Source organism: Prionailurus viverrinus, chromosome D4 (genome assembly GCF_022837055.1).
Source record: "Prionailurus viverrinus isolate Anna chromosome D4, UM_Priviv_1.0, whole genome shotgun sequence".
Lineage (NCBI taxonomy): Eukaryota > Metazoa > Chordata > Mammalia > Carnivora > Felidae > Prionailurus > Prionailurus viverrinus.
The window spans coordinates 3,805,559-3,823,811 of record NC_062573.1 but is presented as its reverse complement, the minus strand read 5'-3'; the positions used below and the strand labels follow the sequence as shown (position 1 = coordinate 3,823,811).

Below are 18,253 nucleotides of genomic sequence, written 5' to 3'. Positions count from 1 at the left end.
AGGAATTTAAAATCCGAAGAGGGCAGGGAGAGGCGGGATCAGACAGCTATACTCCCAACTCCATAAACGTTCCAGTGAACGCAGCATGTGGCAGGGAAAGCATTCAGGGCCTTTTTTTTTTTTTTTTTTTTGTTCGCTGGGACTCTTGGCAGATCCCTTCCCCTTTCTGAGTCTCAGTTTTCTCACCTGTGAAATGGGTATTTTTTTGAGGCTTACGAACACGAGAAACTCTTAGCACAAGATCTAATGCACAACAGTCATTCAAAGTATCATTGACATTAATATTACCTGTGGAATGAACACTTGAGTTGGGCCCTGAAAGTTAAAGGAGAATTCACAAAGCAGGGAAGGTGCTCAGGCTTTCTGACCAGGCAGTTGCCCCAACCAGCAAACGTGAATCACTCCAGTGTCACTCCATTGCCATGTACAAATATGAACCAACACCTTTTAGAGCACTAGTTAAAGCCAGGTTGCCCCCTTGTTACTGTCAGGTTCCAGGGAGGCTTCTTCCATCCCTTTATTGGGTTCTAGCCATGAGCCTTAGCTTTTCACTAAATTAGTATATTATCTCCCTTTTGTGTCCCAAGCTTTCTGTTTTTGTTTTGTTGTAGTCGTTGTCTTCGTCGTCGTTTAATTAATTAATTAATTAATTAATTTTCTAGCAATCGTTACACCCAATGTGGGGCTTGAACTCACAACCCTGAGATCAAGAGTCATGCTCTTCCAACTGAGCCAGCCAAGTGCTTGATGTCCCAAGCGTTCTGTGCAATCCTTTCATTAGCCCCAAATGTACTGATTTAAAATGTTTACAGGTCCGGGGGGGTGTCAGGATGGCTCAGTCAGTTAAACGACCGTCTCTTGATTTCAACTGAGGCCATGATCTCAGGGTCCTGAGATTGAGCCCTGCCTCTGGTTCCATACTGAGATTCTCTCTCTCTCTTTCTCTCCCTCCCTCGCTCTCCCTCTGCCCCTCCCGTACTGGCGCACGCGCTTTCTCTCAAAAAAAAAAAAAAAAAAAGTTATAAGTCTGTCTCCACAACCAGCCTGTAAGTTCCCTCTGGGTAGAACCTTGGCTGACACTTGATTTAGTTTATCTAGTCTCCAGGCCCAGCACATGGATGCTTGTTGGATGAATGAATTAATAAGCCTTGCACAGACCACGGCTTCCAAGAAGTAGATGGGTATGAGGAAGAGAGGGCAGACGGAAGGCAATCTTGGAATGGATTAGTCTTGAAAGAAAGTTGAATGGTGCCAGGGGACTTTGCTGTCATATTTTCCAAATGCTTATAGGTCTTTTAGAAATAATGATTATGTGCATCTTTCTGAACTTGGAAGTCATCTGTTACTCCCTTGTTTCCTTTCATGCCACATCCAAACACCAGCAGATTCTGCAGCCTCTGCTTTCACAATGACCTAACATCTTCCCACGACTCTTATTGGCACCTGTCTGGCCTGAGCTAACCATTGCCTGTCACCTGGACCTTGGTGTCACCTTTTAAATCACTTCTCTAGCTCTTATTCCCATATATTCTCAATACAGCTGTTAGAGGGACACTTTTCAAGCTTAAGTCAGATCACGTCACTGCCCAGAATCTCCAGTGTTGTCCCATGAGTTTGACCACGTCCTTCCCCCAGCCTACAAAACCTCTCCTGCTTCCATCTCTCCTCACTCTTGTGCCCCAGTATGACCCGTTTCCGGAATATGCCACACCTGCCCTGTCCATGGGCCTTTGCTTGGCTTCCTCCTTCACTTCCTTCAGGTCCCTGATGTGTCACCTCCTCAGAGAAATCTCTCCTGACCACTTTACCTAAGGTACTGTGAGGCCCTGCATGGTTTTATACCCTCAGCACAGTCATCCCTGACATAGTATAGGTTAAAAAAAATTTTTTTAATGTTTATTCATTTTTTGAAAGCAAGAGAGACAGAGCGCAAGCAAGGAAGCAGCAGAGAGGGAGGGAGACACAGAATCTGAAGCAGGCTCCAGGATCTGAGCTGTCAGCACAGAGCTCCATGCGGGGATCAAACCCACAAACTGAGAGAACATGGCCTGAGCTGAAGTCAGCGGCTCAACCAACTGAACCACCCAGGTGCGCCAGGATAGTATATACAGATTTATTAAATTCTGACCTCCTGCCTGGGAGATCCAGTCATAAGCAGGGCCATTATTTCAGTCACCAGTTTATTTGGGGGCTATTTCCTTACATATAAATTAGGCATTTAAGAAAAGGTTTATTTATTTTTGAGAGAGAGAGTGCAAGGTGGGGAGGGGCAGAGAGAGAGAGGAAGGGAATCCAAAGCAGGTTCCAGCTGTCAGCATAGAGCCTGACTTGGGGCTTGACCTGATCTTACAGTTTGTGAGAGCATGGCTTGAGCCCAAATCAAGAGCCAGATGCTTGACCGACTGAGCCACCCAGGCACCCCTAAAATGGGCATTTCTGGCTTAAAGTTCCTTCTCCCCAGGCTGTTCTGGGGATATGAATTTCTGCTGTCATGTGGCCTGCCTGGGTCACAAATATTCCTTTCAAGGTATGGAGCTGAAAGGCAGGAGGGCTTTGCCTGTTTCCAGGACCTCTGAGACTTTTATTCAGCACTTACTTCCCAGTGTAAGAGTCTGGATCTTTAGCACCTGAGATTACGAAGTATCATAGTCTGGCAATATTTTTTTATCTATAGACACAGTTCAATTAAAAGCATTTGAAACAATAAACACGAGTCATTTATCAAAAACAGTACAATTAGGGGTGCCTGGCTGGCTCTGTCAGTAGAGCATGCAACTCTTGATCTCCAGGTTCTAAGTTTCAGCCCCACGCTGGGTATAGAGATTAATGTGGTTTGAAGTATTGGGTTTTGGAGCCCACAGCCAAGAAAGAATTCTTGAGATGTCTTCAGTGCAAAAAGGTGATTTTATTAAAGCACAGGGACAGGACCTGCAGGCAGAGTTGCACTGGGATTGCGAGGAGTGACTGATCACACACTTGGGAGCTCGGGGAGGTAAAGGCGAGGGGAAGTTTTGGAAAGGGTTTTCATATGCTAAGAGACTCACAGGATCCTGGAGACCTACCTGTGGTCAAGCTAAGGTTGTTTGACCCTCCAGCAAAGTATTAATTGGGTTTCTGGTAGAATGTAGTACTTTGCCTGCCTCAAGTATTTGTTAATGGGCTGCAAGTTATAAGGAAATTTAATTTTATCTACATTTCCTTTTGCCTGTTTCCCACATAAGAGATTACTTAAAATCTTAAACAACAACAAAAAAGTACAACTCTATGAAAACAAAGACCCAATTTAATCTAAGGTTAAGGCCTGTTAACAGAATCCCTCAGCCAACAGCCCACTCAATCTTGGCACCACAAAGTCATTCTTGACTCCGCACTACGTCCCCCCAGCCCCATCTTTCCCCATCTCTTACTCTGGGGATTCAGCTTTCCATCAGAATATGCCTTTCCAGCCAGGACCGGCTTCTCAGCCCCCAGGACCTCGCCCTTCCTGTCAGCATGGGGACCACAGGGTCATGTCCCTCACCTCCCACCCGCCAGGCCAATGTGACTGCTACACCCGAGGTTGCCTAGTCCAAATATTTTCATTGTCTTGTCTGCCTTCTGGACACACTTTAAACGTCTGTAAAGTCTCTCAATTAACAATAGAATCACTCTGTACAAAGCAGAGGCGACTTCCTCCGAGCAAAGTGGTGGCGTTCAAGGCTTCTAAGATTGTAGAATTAGGATCCCCCTCCCCACCTGCCCCCCCCATTCCGTCAATTCCAGAGGTAGAACTACTACTCATCCCTCAGCTCGAAGGTTTTTTTCTCAAAGAAGCCTGCCCAGCACCCGACAGCCAGGAGCCTTATCCTCAGGGCCCCGTGCCGCACTCCCCCTCCCCCCCGCGTCCGCGGCTATGCCGCTCCAGGCCCCTTCCAAGGCCAGGGGCTCTTCGGATTCAGGAGAAGCCGAAGAAGGAGCGCAGTTATAGCGTCCACGATGTTGGGACCTGCGTGGGGACAGGGCGCCCACTCAGACAGCAAGACTGGGGCTCCCCGAAGATGAAAGTCCCGCTGAAGGCCGTGGGAACGACTATAAGGTGGATTCTCCAGCGCTTCCAGCCAGTCTCCCACAGGGCTCCGCCCCTCCCGCCTACCGGCACTTCCGGTTCCGGCGTGGCCCGGAAGTGGGCGGACAGCGGCGTCTGCGCGCGGAGGAGGTGGAGGAGGCGCCCGGCGGCAGCTTCCCGCCCCCGAGCCTGAGCCGGTGCCGAACGGAGTAGAGCCGAGGTCGGACCCGGAGAGGAGCCGGCTGAGCGGGCGCCGACTCCCCGCCATGGCCCGGAACACGCTGTCCTCGCGCTTCCGTCGGGTGGACATCGACGAGTTTGACGAGAACAAATTCGTGGACGAGCAGGAGGAGGCGGCGGCGGCGGCGGCCGAGCCAGGCCCGGACCCTAGCGAGGTGGACGGCCTTCTGCGGCAATATCCTTAACCGGCGCGGCGGGCCGCGCTCCCCTCAGGCGGGCCTCCCTACTCCTCTCACCCCGGGTCCCCTGAGGTCCGTCTCCCAAGTCCCTTCCGATCCGGCTCCCCTCGAACCGGGTTCCCTCAGCCCGGTATCCCCCACCGCCTTCCCTCCGACCCGGGCTCCGGCCCTCGGAGGTTCCCCCAGCAGCGTGGCCCCACGAGGCCCCTAGACCCTGGTGGACCCGCCGGCTCGCCAGGCTCCGAGGCACGCCCGACTCGCCTGCCGCCTGCAGGCCCCGCACTCCTCCGCGAGGCCTGCCCTAGTCTCCCCCGGTGTCCTCATCCCCTCCGACTGACCGTGGCTTGGGCTCCCTATCACTCCGTCCCTCCCTTGCAGGAAATGGGGCCATTCTCGAGCTTGATGGGAGGGAGGGGGCAGAGGTGAGCCCCCGCTGAGTAATTGAGCAGCCTGGGTGGCTCCTGCGCACTGTCCTCTTGGGCCGGATTGCAGCACCACAGGAAAATAGGTGGGTGGATGGCTGTGGGGAAGAAGGGACCCAAGGGGGAGCGAAGGCTGCAGCCCTAGCCCAGCCCTGAGGTCAGAGATTGTGCACCTCCGACCCCAGAATCAATCTGACCCTCCAGGTTAATGCCACTGTTTTGCACCTGTCCTCAGTTCCCTATGAACACCTTGAGCTGTGGACCTTGATGGTCTCAGCCACGTTCAACAAGTGAGTTTTGGCTTCCTACCCGCAATAGCCTTCTTGTGCAGGAAGCGGTGGGAAAAACTAGTAGTTTAGAACTAAGAAAAACCAGACAGTATGAAGTGAAATGTAAAAGTAGAGCCTCATGACTGGAAATGACTATTCCTGTGACCACAGAGAGCAAGCATTTAGAAAACAAGATTAAAAATAGAGGTGGTTGTCACAGCCCGCTCGGTCCCTTAGCAGTTTGAGCACAGGAAACTGACTTATTCTCACAGGAAGGATTTTTCTTTATTCAAATGGTGTTACAGGAAGTGCCTGCCCCTCCCCCACACTTGCCAGGGCAGGGTTGGAGGCTCATGCTGTATATAAATCAGATTCTGAGTGTTTAATCAGTTGACTCAGCTTGGGAAGTCAGGCCCGTGGACTACCTTAGGGAGGAGTCCTGCAGTGTTCCTCCACCGTGCCTTTGAAACAAAAACCTTCAGACTTTCTTTGTTTGAACAGGAATGTGTTTTCAAAGGTGGGGATTCAAACTCGTATTTCCTGCCCCATCAGGATCACCCTGTTTACCCCATTGGTGAATCGGGGTCATGAGAAGGACCCCTCATGAGGGAAGATTGATTCTGCGTTCTGATGCAGAACCTGGCTCATGGGCAGGCAATGCCAAAAAGACTCCAGGGTCAGGCGTGTGGTCGAGAACTATCTACAGATGGGGAGAACAAGGTCTGGTTATCTGAGGTGTTGGTCCTGATGCTGCAGGGACTTGTTGAAAGTCCTCTCTTGCTATGCCCCTAATGATAGGTTTCTTGAGGCTGCTTGGAGGCCTAGGTTTAGCACATCCAGTGGGTGCAGTTTCTCCACTAGTGGTTGTGTCAGAAACCTTGTTACCATGGACAGTATACCTCTTGGGATTGGGGAAAGGGAGGTTAGCAATGAGAACTGAAATCCTGGCAAATGGGCCCAGGGAAGGAGGAGGAAGGAGAACTAGTACTTACTGAGTCCCTATCATGTGCCAGATATTGGACTTATAGTGATATTACTGAGTTTAAACTATAGAACAGGCTTCTAATAGAAGAGTCTTAGAACAAAGTCCAGAGGAAGGGGTAGCGGTTGGTTGATTGGAGTGGGGAAATGTAGGGAGGAGGAGGAGGAGGCCTGTCCTACTGCTGCAAAGGGAATTGAGTCATGGTAGGGAATCAGGCAGATGAAATAGAAAGAACATGGGCTGTGTATCAATGCAAACCTCACTCTGTCATGCTATAGCTATGTGACCTCACCCCTTCTCTGAACCTCAGCATCCTCTTCTGTGAAAAGGAGGGGAACCATGCTGGCCTTACAGGTTCCATGGGAGCATCACGGAACAACATTGCAAAAAACTTCACAGTACTGGGCACACAGCGAGTGCCCTAGACATGCAGCTTGGGTCTGTGGGTAGAGTGACAGCAGGGGATTAGAGAAAGAGCTTGGCTTTGGAGTTGGGCATCCTTGGGTTTGAAGGCCGGCTGGACAGCTTAACTTTGTGACCTTGGGCAGGTCATTTCCCTTTTCTGAGCTTCAAATCCATTGCCTTCCAAATGAGAATAATGATTCTTGTCACAGAGGGTTGATAGCAGTAATGAGAGGACATGTGAAAGCACCTGGTACAGGATAAGGATTTTAAAGTATTCCTTCCTTTTCTTCCTCACTGAAGAACTTTCTGGTCCTCAGGAACAGGTCCAAAGCAATGGTTTTGAGCAGTTTTGCACTCTTTCTTCCCCCTGAAGAAATTTGGCATTGTTTGGAGACACTTTGATTATCACAACTTGGAAATCCTGCTGGGATCTAGTGGGTAGCAGCCAGGGATGCTGCTAAATATCGTGTGATGCACAGGGCAGACCTCACATCAATCATGTGGTCTAGAATGTTAATGCTGTGGTTGAGGAGCCCTGATCTAGAGGAGACGAGGGGGCGCATTCCCCAGCCTGTTCTCTAAGCTGAGCCCTGAGGCCAGCTGGATAAATACTGTGCCCTCCCTCCTCCCCAGAACTCCCCAAGCTGCTAAAGGCCCTCCACCCATCAACATCTATAGCGAATGCTTGGTAGGTCGGCACTATAGAGGTAACTAAAGGGTGACTCTTTTTGTCCCTGGGGACTAGTTACCCTGCCCTTCCCCATCCATCTCCTGAGTGATTTTGTTTGCCAGTCATGCTGGTTAGCAAAGAGAGCCAGCCTACATTTCTTTAAGCTTCTGAGACTCCGCTCATTGTTCTGGGACGCCAAATCAGAACTGTTTTCTAAGGTAGAAGTTATCAGTGGCTGGTACCAGACTGGCCCTTGCTTGGCTGAGGGAAAGGAATTCCAAAGCCAATAGATATAGGGGGTGGGCCGTCTGTCCATTGTGGAAGGTGGATCAGGGCCCAGCAGCGGCCCTGGGAGCTCAGCCAGAGTGGCTCCTGAGTGGTGTGGGCCCAGCTCCGTCAAGATGGAGCCCACACTAGGGAAGATGGGACTAGGCGTTGCTCCGGAGTCTCTGTTCACACGTAGGTAACACTGCATGAACAGGAGTAGAGACCTGATTGGGTAGAAGCCATTCCTTGTTCTATTTTTGAAGCTTTTTGGCTGAAGCCAGTGTTTCAGATGAGGAAATGAAAGTTGGCTGATGTAATTCAGTTTAAAATAGGTGTCACCTTTGGGGACCTAACCCAGATTGTCATTTTCTTTTGAGTGTGGTATATTTGGAACTCAGCAAAGAAGGTGTCAGGATTGCAACTAAGGTTGCGGGGAGGGGAGAGGATCAACTCATATTTGGGGGAAAAGCTTCTTTTAGATTAATAAATCTCCCTCCTAGTAGCAGCTGGGACCTCACAGACCTAAGTAGGTCTTAGAAGATAGAAATTTTAGCACATCTTAATTTCTTTAGCAGTTTAACTGAGAAAACATTGGATTAAGAGGAGATCTCCGTTTGTGCCTTCATTCTCCTTTGAGAATGAGCAGATGAGAATGATAGGCGCGCACTGTTGTTGTCAGGACCCGATGGGGCAGACGTGGTGCCCAGGACCAAGCAGTTGTAAGCAAGCTCCGTCAGGTTTTGCTGCAGGTCACCCCAAGAGGGCACTTGTTTCCAGGGAGGGAAGGAGTGTCCAAATGTGTTTTAGGGGGCGGCAGAAGGAGGGGCTCGCACTGTTGGCAGAGGTGTCCTCTTACTCTCTGTGGCTCAGGAAAGCCACAGGCTACTCTCTGAACGGGCTGTGGCCACCTGGAAGCTGCGGTGGGAGGTGGGTGAATGTGGATATCTCTTGACTCCTCTCTTGAGCTGTTTTTGAAATGAGTTCATTAATAAAAGCGTGAACATGCTTGAGCCTAGCCATCCTTAACTGGTGGTGATGCACAGGGGACATGCTTCGGGCATTCCATGCAGCCTTGCGGAACTCTCCCATCAACACCAAGAATCAGGCCGTGAAGGTAAAGGGGGCTCTGCTGCAGCTTTGCCGGGTGGTGTTGGGACCAGGGTGTGGTTGTCCGTGTCCCCAGCTGAGCGTGACTTCCACGGGGCTTCAGACAGCATCTATTTAGTGTTAGCATCAGTGAGTATCTACTAAGGGAGTGGGTTGGCACTGGGCAGTGCTTCCATGGAAGCCTCCTGGCTGGCACTCCTGACATCAAAGCTGTCGGTGTTTATAGTAAAAGCTCCCCACAGAAACATTCACTTCTCCCCAGAGCCTCATGGGGTGAGAAGTCGGCCCAGCCCTTGCTGCTTAGCAAAACTATAAATTAGCATGCCACATGGGACTTAGCAGTTTCTGCTTTAAAGGTTATCGAATAGGCTTTATTTGCATAAGTATTTTCAGTGCTTTTAAAATTTCCTGCCTTTTAAAAACAAGGTGAGAAGATACATTTGTGTTTACTGCATCACAGCTGTTTAGAAGCTGTCTAAAATTTGGTCCAGGGAAAGGGGTGTCTCTCAAGCTGGGGTTTTGCTGTCTTGTCACAGCATCTTGATGTAATCAATGGCTACACCTCTCGGGCAGAGGGAAGTGGCTTCTGTGTTACTGGGGTGAACGCAGAGGGAAACTGCAGCCTAGTACACCTGTTCAGAAAGTAGATCTCCACAGTTAGGATCTTGTGGAATCTGAGGCTTCGCAGGTATGCTTCTCTCTGACAAACCACTTACTCCCCCAAAATAAGTGGAATAACTTATTAGCATAAATAAGGGATACTTGAAATTTAAATCAATAAAGGTATTTCAGCCCACTTAGTTTTTAACCATCCCAGACAAATTAGACATTGGGCAGTGTTTCTAAGAGTTCTGACCACTTGGTATTTCTGTGCCGGTCTTGGAGGACATGGATGTGCCTGGGCTGTGGCTCTGGGTGTCACTCCCTTTCTCTTTCCTTTATAGGAACGAGCCCAGGGCGTGGTGCTGAAAGTGCTTACAAATTTTAAGAGCAGTGAAATTGAGCAGGCTGTGCAGTCACTGGACAGAAATGGCATTGACTTGCTAATGAAGTACATTTATAAAGGGTTTGAGAAGCCCACAGAAAACAGCAGTGCGGTGTTACTCCAATGGCATGAAAAGGTAGGTGAACACACTGCTCATGCGGGCAGCTCACCGACTCGCCCCAGTTCTAGGGTTCAGATCCGCGGGCTAGAGTTCCCACAATAACATGGGACAGTCTGATTGTCATAATAATAAGGGGCCACGCCTAAAGCAACCTGGGACATCTGATCACTTCTCCCGTGGAAGCACTTGGTAGGGGTTCACTGTCTCTGGTAATTGCAATTACTTTAGCTGCTGATTTATGCCGGGCATGTCATGGGGACAGGTGACTTGGCATGGGAAGAGGGACAGGGAGTCCCAGGTGGGAGGGAGGCAGGCTTGAAGCTGGGGCTTCATAAGACTTTAGTGGAGGCAGCTGCTTTGCATTGGTGGAGGTGGCGGTTGGGGGGCTCTTAAGGATGCAGGCTGAGCCCCTCGCTAACTCTAGGGGCTTCCTGCTGTGCCGCAGCTTCGCTAGGCCAGAGAAGGTAGTGGCAGAAACCTGAATGTTTACTTAACAGGGCCTTCATCCACCTGAAGCATAAAAAGCTGTGCCTGTCCTTTGTTCAGGTTGTTAGAAGAGCAAGCCGTTTCATCTAGCCCGTGTCCTGCCTATGTACCAATGTCCCCCTGCCCTGTAGAGCTACAGGAAGCTCGCTTGTCAGTATAGGAGACCAGGCTATTACCAACACGGTATCTAAAACTCTCCATAAAAGTTTTGAGGGGTCAGCCACTTGGGCAGCCTTGGTGCTGTGCCGCGGTGGTGGCCTTTGGTCCTGCTGTGGGGTGTGCTGTGCCTGCTCCGTCGGGAGGTGAACTCCTGGGCTTGGTGGGGGTGGCTCTGGTACTCGGGAGCTGAGCAAGCCCTCTGTGTGGTGGGGAGGCCAGGCCCTTTGGTCCCTTTAAGGCAACTTGGTGCCGAGCCCTGCTGGCATTTCTAAAGAGGCCTCAGGGAGGCAGCTATAATGAGCTCGTGTCTATTTAAGTGTCTAGGGCAGTACCGGCAGGCCGGAAACAGCTTGTCAAAAAGGGAAACTTGGGGGGCTGTGCTGTGTATGTGCTTGGTAACAGTGTTCTCAAGCCCAGCTCTGCTGTCTCGAGCTAGCAGCTCTTCGGGACCCCTGGCTCCAGGGCAGGGCTCCACGCCTAGAATGGGGGCTCTGTCGTCACCTCCTTAACTGTGCTGTTGCAGGAACCCTTTCTCGAGAGGGTCCGTGACGCGGTGGGACCTAGGTCTGGGAATGCTTGGTCCCTTCTTCCCTGGCAAGCCAGGCTCCCACGTGGCCAGCCATGTCTCATTTCACTCCTTTCCTTTTCCTGCCCCCACAGGCATTAGCAGTAGGAGGACTAGGCTCCATTATAAGAGTTCTTACAGCAAGAAAGACTGTTTAAAAAAAAAAAAAAAAAAAAAAGGACTCATGTTACCTTGAGAAGAATTTTGGATGCACAGGCTGATGAAGAAGGGATTGACAATGGACCATCTTCCTAGGAACTCCCAGCTAAACTATTTCAGGACATGCATCAGCTGAAGTGTATTTTATTTTCAAGGTGGAGGGAGAAATCGTCTGTTTCCTAAATCCTTTGCAGGATCTGATAGTCTATGCCTTTGTCCACAAGTAACACAGAACTGACATTGTAACTGTCTCCTGGAGTGGCTGGCCAGCGTTGGTCAGGGGTACCTGTGTGCTCTGCCTCTTTAAAATGGGGGAGGGACGACTTGGGCAGGTACAGATCCAAGGGCTGTGGTAAAAGGGAGAGCTTGTTTTTTTGAAGTAGTAAAAACTTCAAGGGTTTGTACAGACATCCCGTCTTCCCAGAGAAGACGGGCTCTCTTGGGTTCATTGTAAAGTGCCTGCTGCATCAATAAAGCTCTTGGCTTATTAGTATGTACTTTGCGGTGTGTTTCATGTATGTAAAATGAGTAATGAATGGGACGGAAACGAATGAGAACTGATGTGGAGGGGTGGGCGTGTCCCTGGGGCGCTGTCCCCAGGGAGTGAGCATGGCAGTCCAGCCCTCTTGCCACAGCAGGACCTCAGGCCTGGGCTCGGCACTGCTGGCTGCTATGGAGAGAGATTTTGCCGAATAACTATTTATTGGTTTTACTCCTTTTGATTTGTATGTAATTTTGGAGCTTATTTAATAAAGTGCCGAACATTCAATAATTGGTCTAGGCTTCCAAAGTCTTTAGTTTGTGTGACTGCACTTGGAATCTTTTGGGAGCGCGCCCCAGAAAGGCCCGGTCACCATCTCCTGACTCTGACTTGGGCTGTGTGGCAGGAACACTCTTAAACAAGTTTTTTTTGCTTTTATCCTTTTTGTTTTGTTTTGAGAGAGCGAGCGAGCAGTGGAGGGACAAAGAGAGGAGACATCTGAAGTGGGCTCTGTGCTGACAGCAGAGAGCCAGATGTGGGGCTTCAACTCACAAACTGTGAGATCATGACCTGAGCTGAAGTCAGATGCCTAACTGAGCCACCCAGGTGCCCCATTAAACAAGTTCTTTTAAAGGATTAAAAGCCAGAAACAGGTAGCAATCAGTCTATACAAAAGGAACATTTTGTTCCCTATAACCCCTAACAGCCAGCTTCTTTGAAGAGCAAAGATGTCTTTCTGGCCTTTTTAGCACGTGTAACTGCAGTCTGCATTCTATTAAAGGACCCCGTTGAGATTTCTGAAGCTCTTCCTGGTCCTGTGGGCCTTGTCGATAGACATTGACCAAAGTGACACAATCCTTTCAATTCCTCTGCAGAAGCTCCACTGTTCTGGGAGGTAAGACTAGGCTGCAGGTTTCATTACATATACTTAAACCTAATCTGGGGAGATTCTGAAAGAAAGGCTCTATAGCCATCCCCCCGCCCCCGCAGTCCCCTTCCCTTTTTTACTTACTAGGTTACTGGTTTAGCATAAAAGGATATACTCAGAAACAGCCAGATGGAAGAGATGCATAGGGAACTTGGGAAAGGGCATGGAGCTTCCATGCTCTCTGAGCGTGCCATTCTCCCCACATCTCTGTGCTCCCACCTGGAAGCTCTGTACTGTAGTCTTTGAAGTTCGCCTTGGAGTATTAAATATGAGACACAATGTACTAAATTTCATTAGACTATCAAGTAAAACCCACTGTAGTTGCATCTGGATTAAAGAGCTTTAATCAAAAAGTGACACCACAAATGAATTTTCTACAGCAGTCTTAGATAATACAGTTCCTATTTACAACCGGAGAGAAATCCAGATCCAATGCTCATATAAAGGGCTATACATACTGTCTATCACAGAACTTTTTATACAAAAGTGCATTAAATCACTTAGAATATTTACTCCACTCTTCCTCTTAAAGCTGAAGGAAATTCAACATGCAGGAGGAAAGCCTAATCAGAATGAATCCTCCCGAGGCAAGTATAGGCTGAGTGATGGGTCCCACAACTACACCTAAAGCTGCCGGGGATGTGGCTGGGGCAGGGTGAGACCAGCTCAAGGGCTGGAGAGGCCACGGCAGAGTGGGACGGGGCTCCCGCCGCCGTGTGGTAGCCGTCTGGTGAGCCCTGGACCACCCAATCTTGGGGAGTCTCCTGGAAAAGCTAAGAAAAGGTACCTGTTCTCCAAATTACAGAACGGAAGGCATTCCTATTGTGTGTCCCCACCAGGTAAGTGGAAAATATATTCTCCACGAGGGAAAGCCATCTGCAGGGAGGAGCCACGGGAGGAGGTAGGTAACTGGAGAATGGGCCACTGGGTGGCAGACAGCCTGGCTGGGATGAGGGTGACGCTGCCCTTGCTTGGTACTTCCAGGTCTGTGGAAATGTGCTAGGTTAACTCTGCAAATCCGTGTTTCGCCGTGAGATAGATTTTATAGATTATAACCCTAAGCATTTTTGAGAAACACTGAATAACTGAAAATAAATTTTAGGAGCTCCGGTTAACTTATTTTATTTAGCCGGTAAAACTTTTGTCAAACGAAATCAACAGTTTCTCTTTAGATTCCATAGAGTTTTTAAAGGTCCCTACCCGAGCCATCTGCACGCCATCAAGTACTGTAGCCGTCTGGGGCCGTCTGGATGCCATATATGGGTGTAGTGTCATCCTAAGTATACAGGGGCAGCGTTAGGGAGAGAGACGGTAGCTCCACGTACAAGGCAGACCGCTTCCCATGTTTTGGTCAAGAACTGGGAGGGGGGCGGGGGGCGGGGGGCAGCTGCTGCTTCCTCCGAACGGAGCAGGCTGTCCAGGCTGTCCTTAACCGTAGCGAACGTGTGATTAGCATTTGCTCCGTCTTACAACACAGAATTAAGAGCAAAGCAAATGAAATACCACCACTGCTTCAGAGGGAAGCAGAGACCACAGAATGCTGCGGTGAAATTAAAAAAGGGAAAGGAATCCCAATTTTAGAAATAATTTCCTCTTGATGCTCTGATTTGCCTTTAAGAACACCAGTTAAATGGATTTTATAATACAGAGACATGTTTACAATAGCGAAGAATCTTAGCTATAAAAAATAGTTTAAAATGGTTTACCAGCAACCTATCCAAGACAAGTACATTCATTAAAAAGGCAATTGAGTGTATTTGGTGCTAAGGATCTTTTTTTTTTTTTTTTTTTTTTTTAATATATCTGCTAGTTTTCTTCAGGAAAATGAGATACTGTCAGAAAGTTGCATATTCATTAATCCACACTGGCCCCAGAGTACCTTAAAGATGTACACATCTGAAGTTCTGGGTGGTCTGACAAACAGGGTAAAATAATGTTTTCTTGAGAGGAAGGGTTAAAAAGCCTCGTCTAACTCATCTGAACCCAAACATGCTGATGGGGAAGGGGAATTTTTAAAAGCCACCCCCAACGAGCTGGCTGTCTGTGGCAGAAGCAGGTGGGTCTGGCCTGCCGGGCACCATTTCAAAGGGCTGTCTTTCCGTCCAGCGTCAGCACTCCGTGGTGGGTCGGGTGCCTCCTCTCTGCCCGATGCCGCCGGCTTCAGCTTCAAGTGCTAACGTGAACAGTTAGAGGGTTCAGGTGCAGACGGGTGCTGGCCAGAGCTTGGAGTTTAGCAGCACTGTGGAAACGCGGGTAGTGCCAGGACCCTCCCGTTTGGTGAGCACAATGACACAGGATCAGCCACCTCCTGAGCTTCAGATCAGTCTGTCGGGAAGGGGGCCTTAAGTCTTGTAAACAATGCTCTGACGCTTGTACAAAATACTGCGGTTACAGTGATTAAAAACCCACCCAGACTGGTGTGTCAGTGTTCTTTTCACAGAAAAAGTGTCATCGCATGGAGATCCATCTGCCGGATTTCCACCTAGGACCACGGGATCCGAGGGTTGGAGATGGACGGCCGGATGCTGCCCTTGGGAGCTGGCTTGGACCCAAACCACGACATCTGCGTTGGAAGCAGAGAGGGCTTCTGAGCATCGGGACTAGGTGCAGAGGAAGCTGAAAGCGCCCCCTCCCTGTCCCGCAAGCACCCAGCGAAGATGCTGGACGTGGCAACCCGTCTACGGGGCCCCGAGCCCATTCTAAGTATGGGAGGGAAGCAGGAGGAAACAGAGTTGACAAGAACAAGGTAGTGGAATTGTACCTAATTCTTCCAGAAAGTATTTTTTTGTTCTATCAATTCTGAATATTTTATTTTTTAGTTTTTAAACTTTTTTGGTGTTTATTATTTGTTTTTTGAGAGAGACAGAGTAAGAGCAGGGGTGGGGGGCAGAGAGAGGAAGACACAGACTCCGAAGCAGGCTCCAGGCTCTGAGCTGTCAGCACAGAGCCTGACGTGGTGCTCAAACCCACAAACCGTGAGACCATGACCCGAGCCGAAGTTGGACACTCAACCGACTGAGCCACCCAGGTTTCTTTCTTCTCTTTTTCTCCCTCCCTCCCTTCTTTCTTTTCTTTCTCTTTCTCTCTCTTTTTCTTTATTTGAGAGAGAGAGCGAGCGAGCATGTGAGCGAGTGTGCACAGTGAAGGAGGGGCAGAGAGAAGGAGAGATGGAATCCCAAGCAGACTCCACGCTGTCAGTGCAGAGCCTGATGTGGGGCTTGAACTCACGAACTGTGAGGTCATGACCTGAGCCAAGATCAAGAGTCGGACACTTAACCGACTGTGCCACCCAGGCGCCCCTGAATATTTTATTTAAAAAAAAAGTCTGGACGTTGGGCCAGACCTGGGGCTGTTGACGTTAATGACATCAGTGAAAGCGCAGTGGAAACATAGGGCCTGTCGGTGGGTACCGCGCAGACACGTGTGCACAAAGCACGTCCTCAGTAAACACGGCCCAACAGGAGTCCACTATCCTGTAGCACTTTCTCGGCGGATGATGCAGCTGTGGACGGGCTCACCCGCCAGTGCTGGGATTACTAGCTGGTTCCTAAGAACCAGACAGCAGGCCAGGGAACCCTACCTTATACTCCAGGGTTTCTTTGAGCATGTTCTCTTCCTCTTGTGAGAAGTTCAGCAACACTGACACAGCTTTTATAAGGTGAAAAGCCTGAAACAAAGTTGTGTTTCGCTGCCATGGGCCCTGGGGTGGTGGACGGTGGGGGAGGATCAGGGGGCTTAACTGGAGCACTCCCTGGGTCTCTTCCCGGTGTGTGCTCCCCACGGGAGTCCCCACGGGAACTTTTCTCCCCTCCATCTTTTCCTCTGGGAACTGGCAAGACCCCCAGGACATCCACGGCAGCCACCCTGCCCTTCAGCAGGATGCGGGTGTGCGGGGCAGACCGTTCCCGACTGCAGCCTCAGCCTCCAACCCGCGCGGCCTCCCCGGAGCGGACTCCCTTCTTGGCCCCCACCTGCCAGCTGCACCGTCGGCAGGTCAGTGCCAGCTGGAGAAATAACCGTTACGTGTCCACACTGGTGGCCAAATGGGAGCACGGGAGAGGAAGAAAGCAATGTACTTGGTGGGAAGCCACACGAGGCTTGGACAAAGGAACCAGGCACTCAGGACCCAAAAGGCAACTCAGAAACCCTTTACCTCAGACTCTCGACAGGACATGAATTTTAAAACCACGTGTTTAAGGTACTCAAAGTTGATCTCGCGGGCATCAGTCAGGTCAGCATTATTCGTGACGGAAGGAGCCATGTTGGGCATCTCGGGGCCAGGCTTCTCTCGGACCTCAAAGAGCTCACTGTCGGGTCTGATTTTCTAAAAACCCAATGGAAAGATGCTGTGCCAAACCCCTCAAGACAGGTCTGAAAATCACCCGGGAGAGTCACCCGGCTTGAGCTGCGCTCACCCGCCGTTCCTTGGCCTCACCTGCACCACAGTAGGGTGAAAGGGCCCCCGCTGGGAAGGAAGTGCCTGAAGAAGGCTCAGCCACCCCCCCCCACCCCTGCCCGGCAGACGGGGCGGCCTGAGAGGAAGGAGGGGGTTGTCTAGGGAAGTTTGGACGATCCCTGTCCCGCTGTCAGGATGTCTGTGGGGCAGCGAGCACCCCAAACTGGGCAGAGATGCCGCTCTCCTGTCTGGGCCTGGCGCTCTGCTGCTCACCTGGCGCACAGGTCGCTGACTTCTCAGCCCACAGAAGGGCTTGGAGAAGAACCGCACGTGCCCCGAGTCACATAGTTACTTTTCAGAGACAGGTTCGAGCTGGCAGGGCTACCGTCCCACCAGCCAACATCTGGCTTCCCAGAGACCTCGCAATCAACCGGTGGGGGGAGAGCATTGTCAAGCGGCGAGGGAACCCGGGAGGGCCAGAGAGCCAGGAAGGGCACAGGCAGTGGGGAGAAGAGGGGAACTTACCAGTTCCTTCTGGAGAGTCTTTTTGAGTTCCAGCATCCTCTGCTGCATCTGCTTTATGGTCTGAGACAAACCCCGCCCCCCGCAAAAAGCCATCTGTTACATGCACATTCCACCATCTTGAAGGTGCCAAGGACAACAGAACAGCCAGCCACCCCCTTGGGACCCTATACACCTGTTATAAGACACTGTCCCGTCTCCTGAGGGGCTCGTGTTGTCACACCTGTGTGCCTCCCGCCCGGGGCCCTCTTCCCTCCTTCTCGCTGCTCTGCACGCACATGCTCTCCAGGCCCCACAAGGCCACTGAAGCCGTCGCATACCCTCTGTGGAGCGCTCGTGCCCCAGGGCTGCCCCGGCCTCCCCACGGGCTCAGCCCTCAGGACTGCTTCAGGTGCCTGCGTCTGGAAACACCTCTGTACAGTAGACTTGTCCTTCAGAATGAGATTTGCGTGCTAGGATCCCTCACCACTGCTCCGGAAATACCATTTTCAATGCTTATTTGGAACAGTGTAAACGGTCATGGTTTTTCTGTACTTCTCTATTTTATTTTTAGTGAGTTTAATTAGTATTGAGCTTTATGTGTAATTTATTACACACTCCGTTAATCACTAAAAAGGCTAGCCTCTGTTTTCCCAATGAGAAAATTTACTGTATAATCAGCAATACAGGAAAAAACATTAAACATTTCTCCAAAGTCTCACAAACTTAGTCTTTCCCGTGACCTTCAGGTCTGAGTCACTGATCTTGCACCGAGTAGCTGGAATTGTGAATAGTGTGTGTTTTTCATTTATCACAGTTTTCATAGCTTTCCACGGTTTTCCTAACTTCTTTATTTTTTAAGTAGGCTCTATGCCCAACGTGGGGC

General features: G+C 50.2%; 2 protein-coding genes across 2 annotated transcripts in view; one reads left to right on the top strand and one right to left on the bottom strand.

Annotated features, from left to right (window-relative positions):
* The first annotated feature begins 4,172 nt into the window (after window positions 1-4,172).
* Window positions 4,173-11,558, top strand: ARPC5L (actin related protein 2/3 complex subunit 5 like). The gene is made up of 4 exons (XM_047830999.1): window positions 4,173-4,460; window positions 8,521-8,593; window positions 9,531-9,707; window positions 10,998-11,558. Exons 1-4 carry the CDS (start codon window positions 4,312-4,314, stop codon window positions 11,058-11,060), a joined length of 462 nt encoding a protein of 153 aa, XP_047686955.1. The 5' UTR covers window positions 4,173-4,311; the 3' UTR covers window positions 11,061-11,558.
* Window positions 11,559-14,242: 2,684 nt separating this feature from the next.
* GOLGA1 (golgin A1) overlaps window positions 14,243-18,253 on the bottom strand; it is a 47,412-nt gene continuing 43,401 nt past the window's right edge. Inside the window, exons 20-23 of the mRNA XM_047830119.1 lie at window positions 17,392-17,451; window positions 16,624-16,794; window positions 16,051-16,137; window positions 14,243-15,033 (exon numbers count right to left, since the gene is read on the bottom strand). Coding sequence (XP_047686075.1) covers window positions 14,953-15,033; window positions 16,051-16,137; window positions 16,624-16,794; window positions 17,392-17,451 — 399 coding nt within the window. The 3' untranslated portion in view covers window positions 14,243-14,952. The remainder of the gene's footprint in view (window positions 15,034-16,050; window positions 16,138-16,623; window positions 16,795-17,391; window positions 17,452-18,253) is intronic.

Bases quoted from the DNA above. Each gene is read 5' to 3' on its own strand.
- ARPC5L (XM_047830999.1), top strand. From the start codon at position 4,312: ATGGCCCGGAACACGCTGTCCTCGCGCTTCCGTCGGGTGGACATCGAC. The intron at 4,461-8,520 runs ATATCCTTAACC...GTGGTGATGCAC, and splicing joins GTGGACGGCCTTCTGCGGCA to AGGGGACATGCTTCGGGCAT. The intron at 9,708-10,997 runs GTAGGTGAACAC...CTGCCCCCACAG, and splicing joins TACTCCAATGGCATGAAAAG to GCATTAGCAGTAGGAGGACT.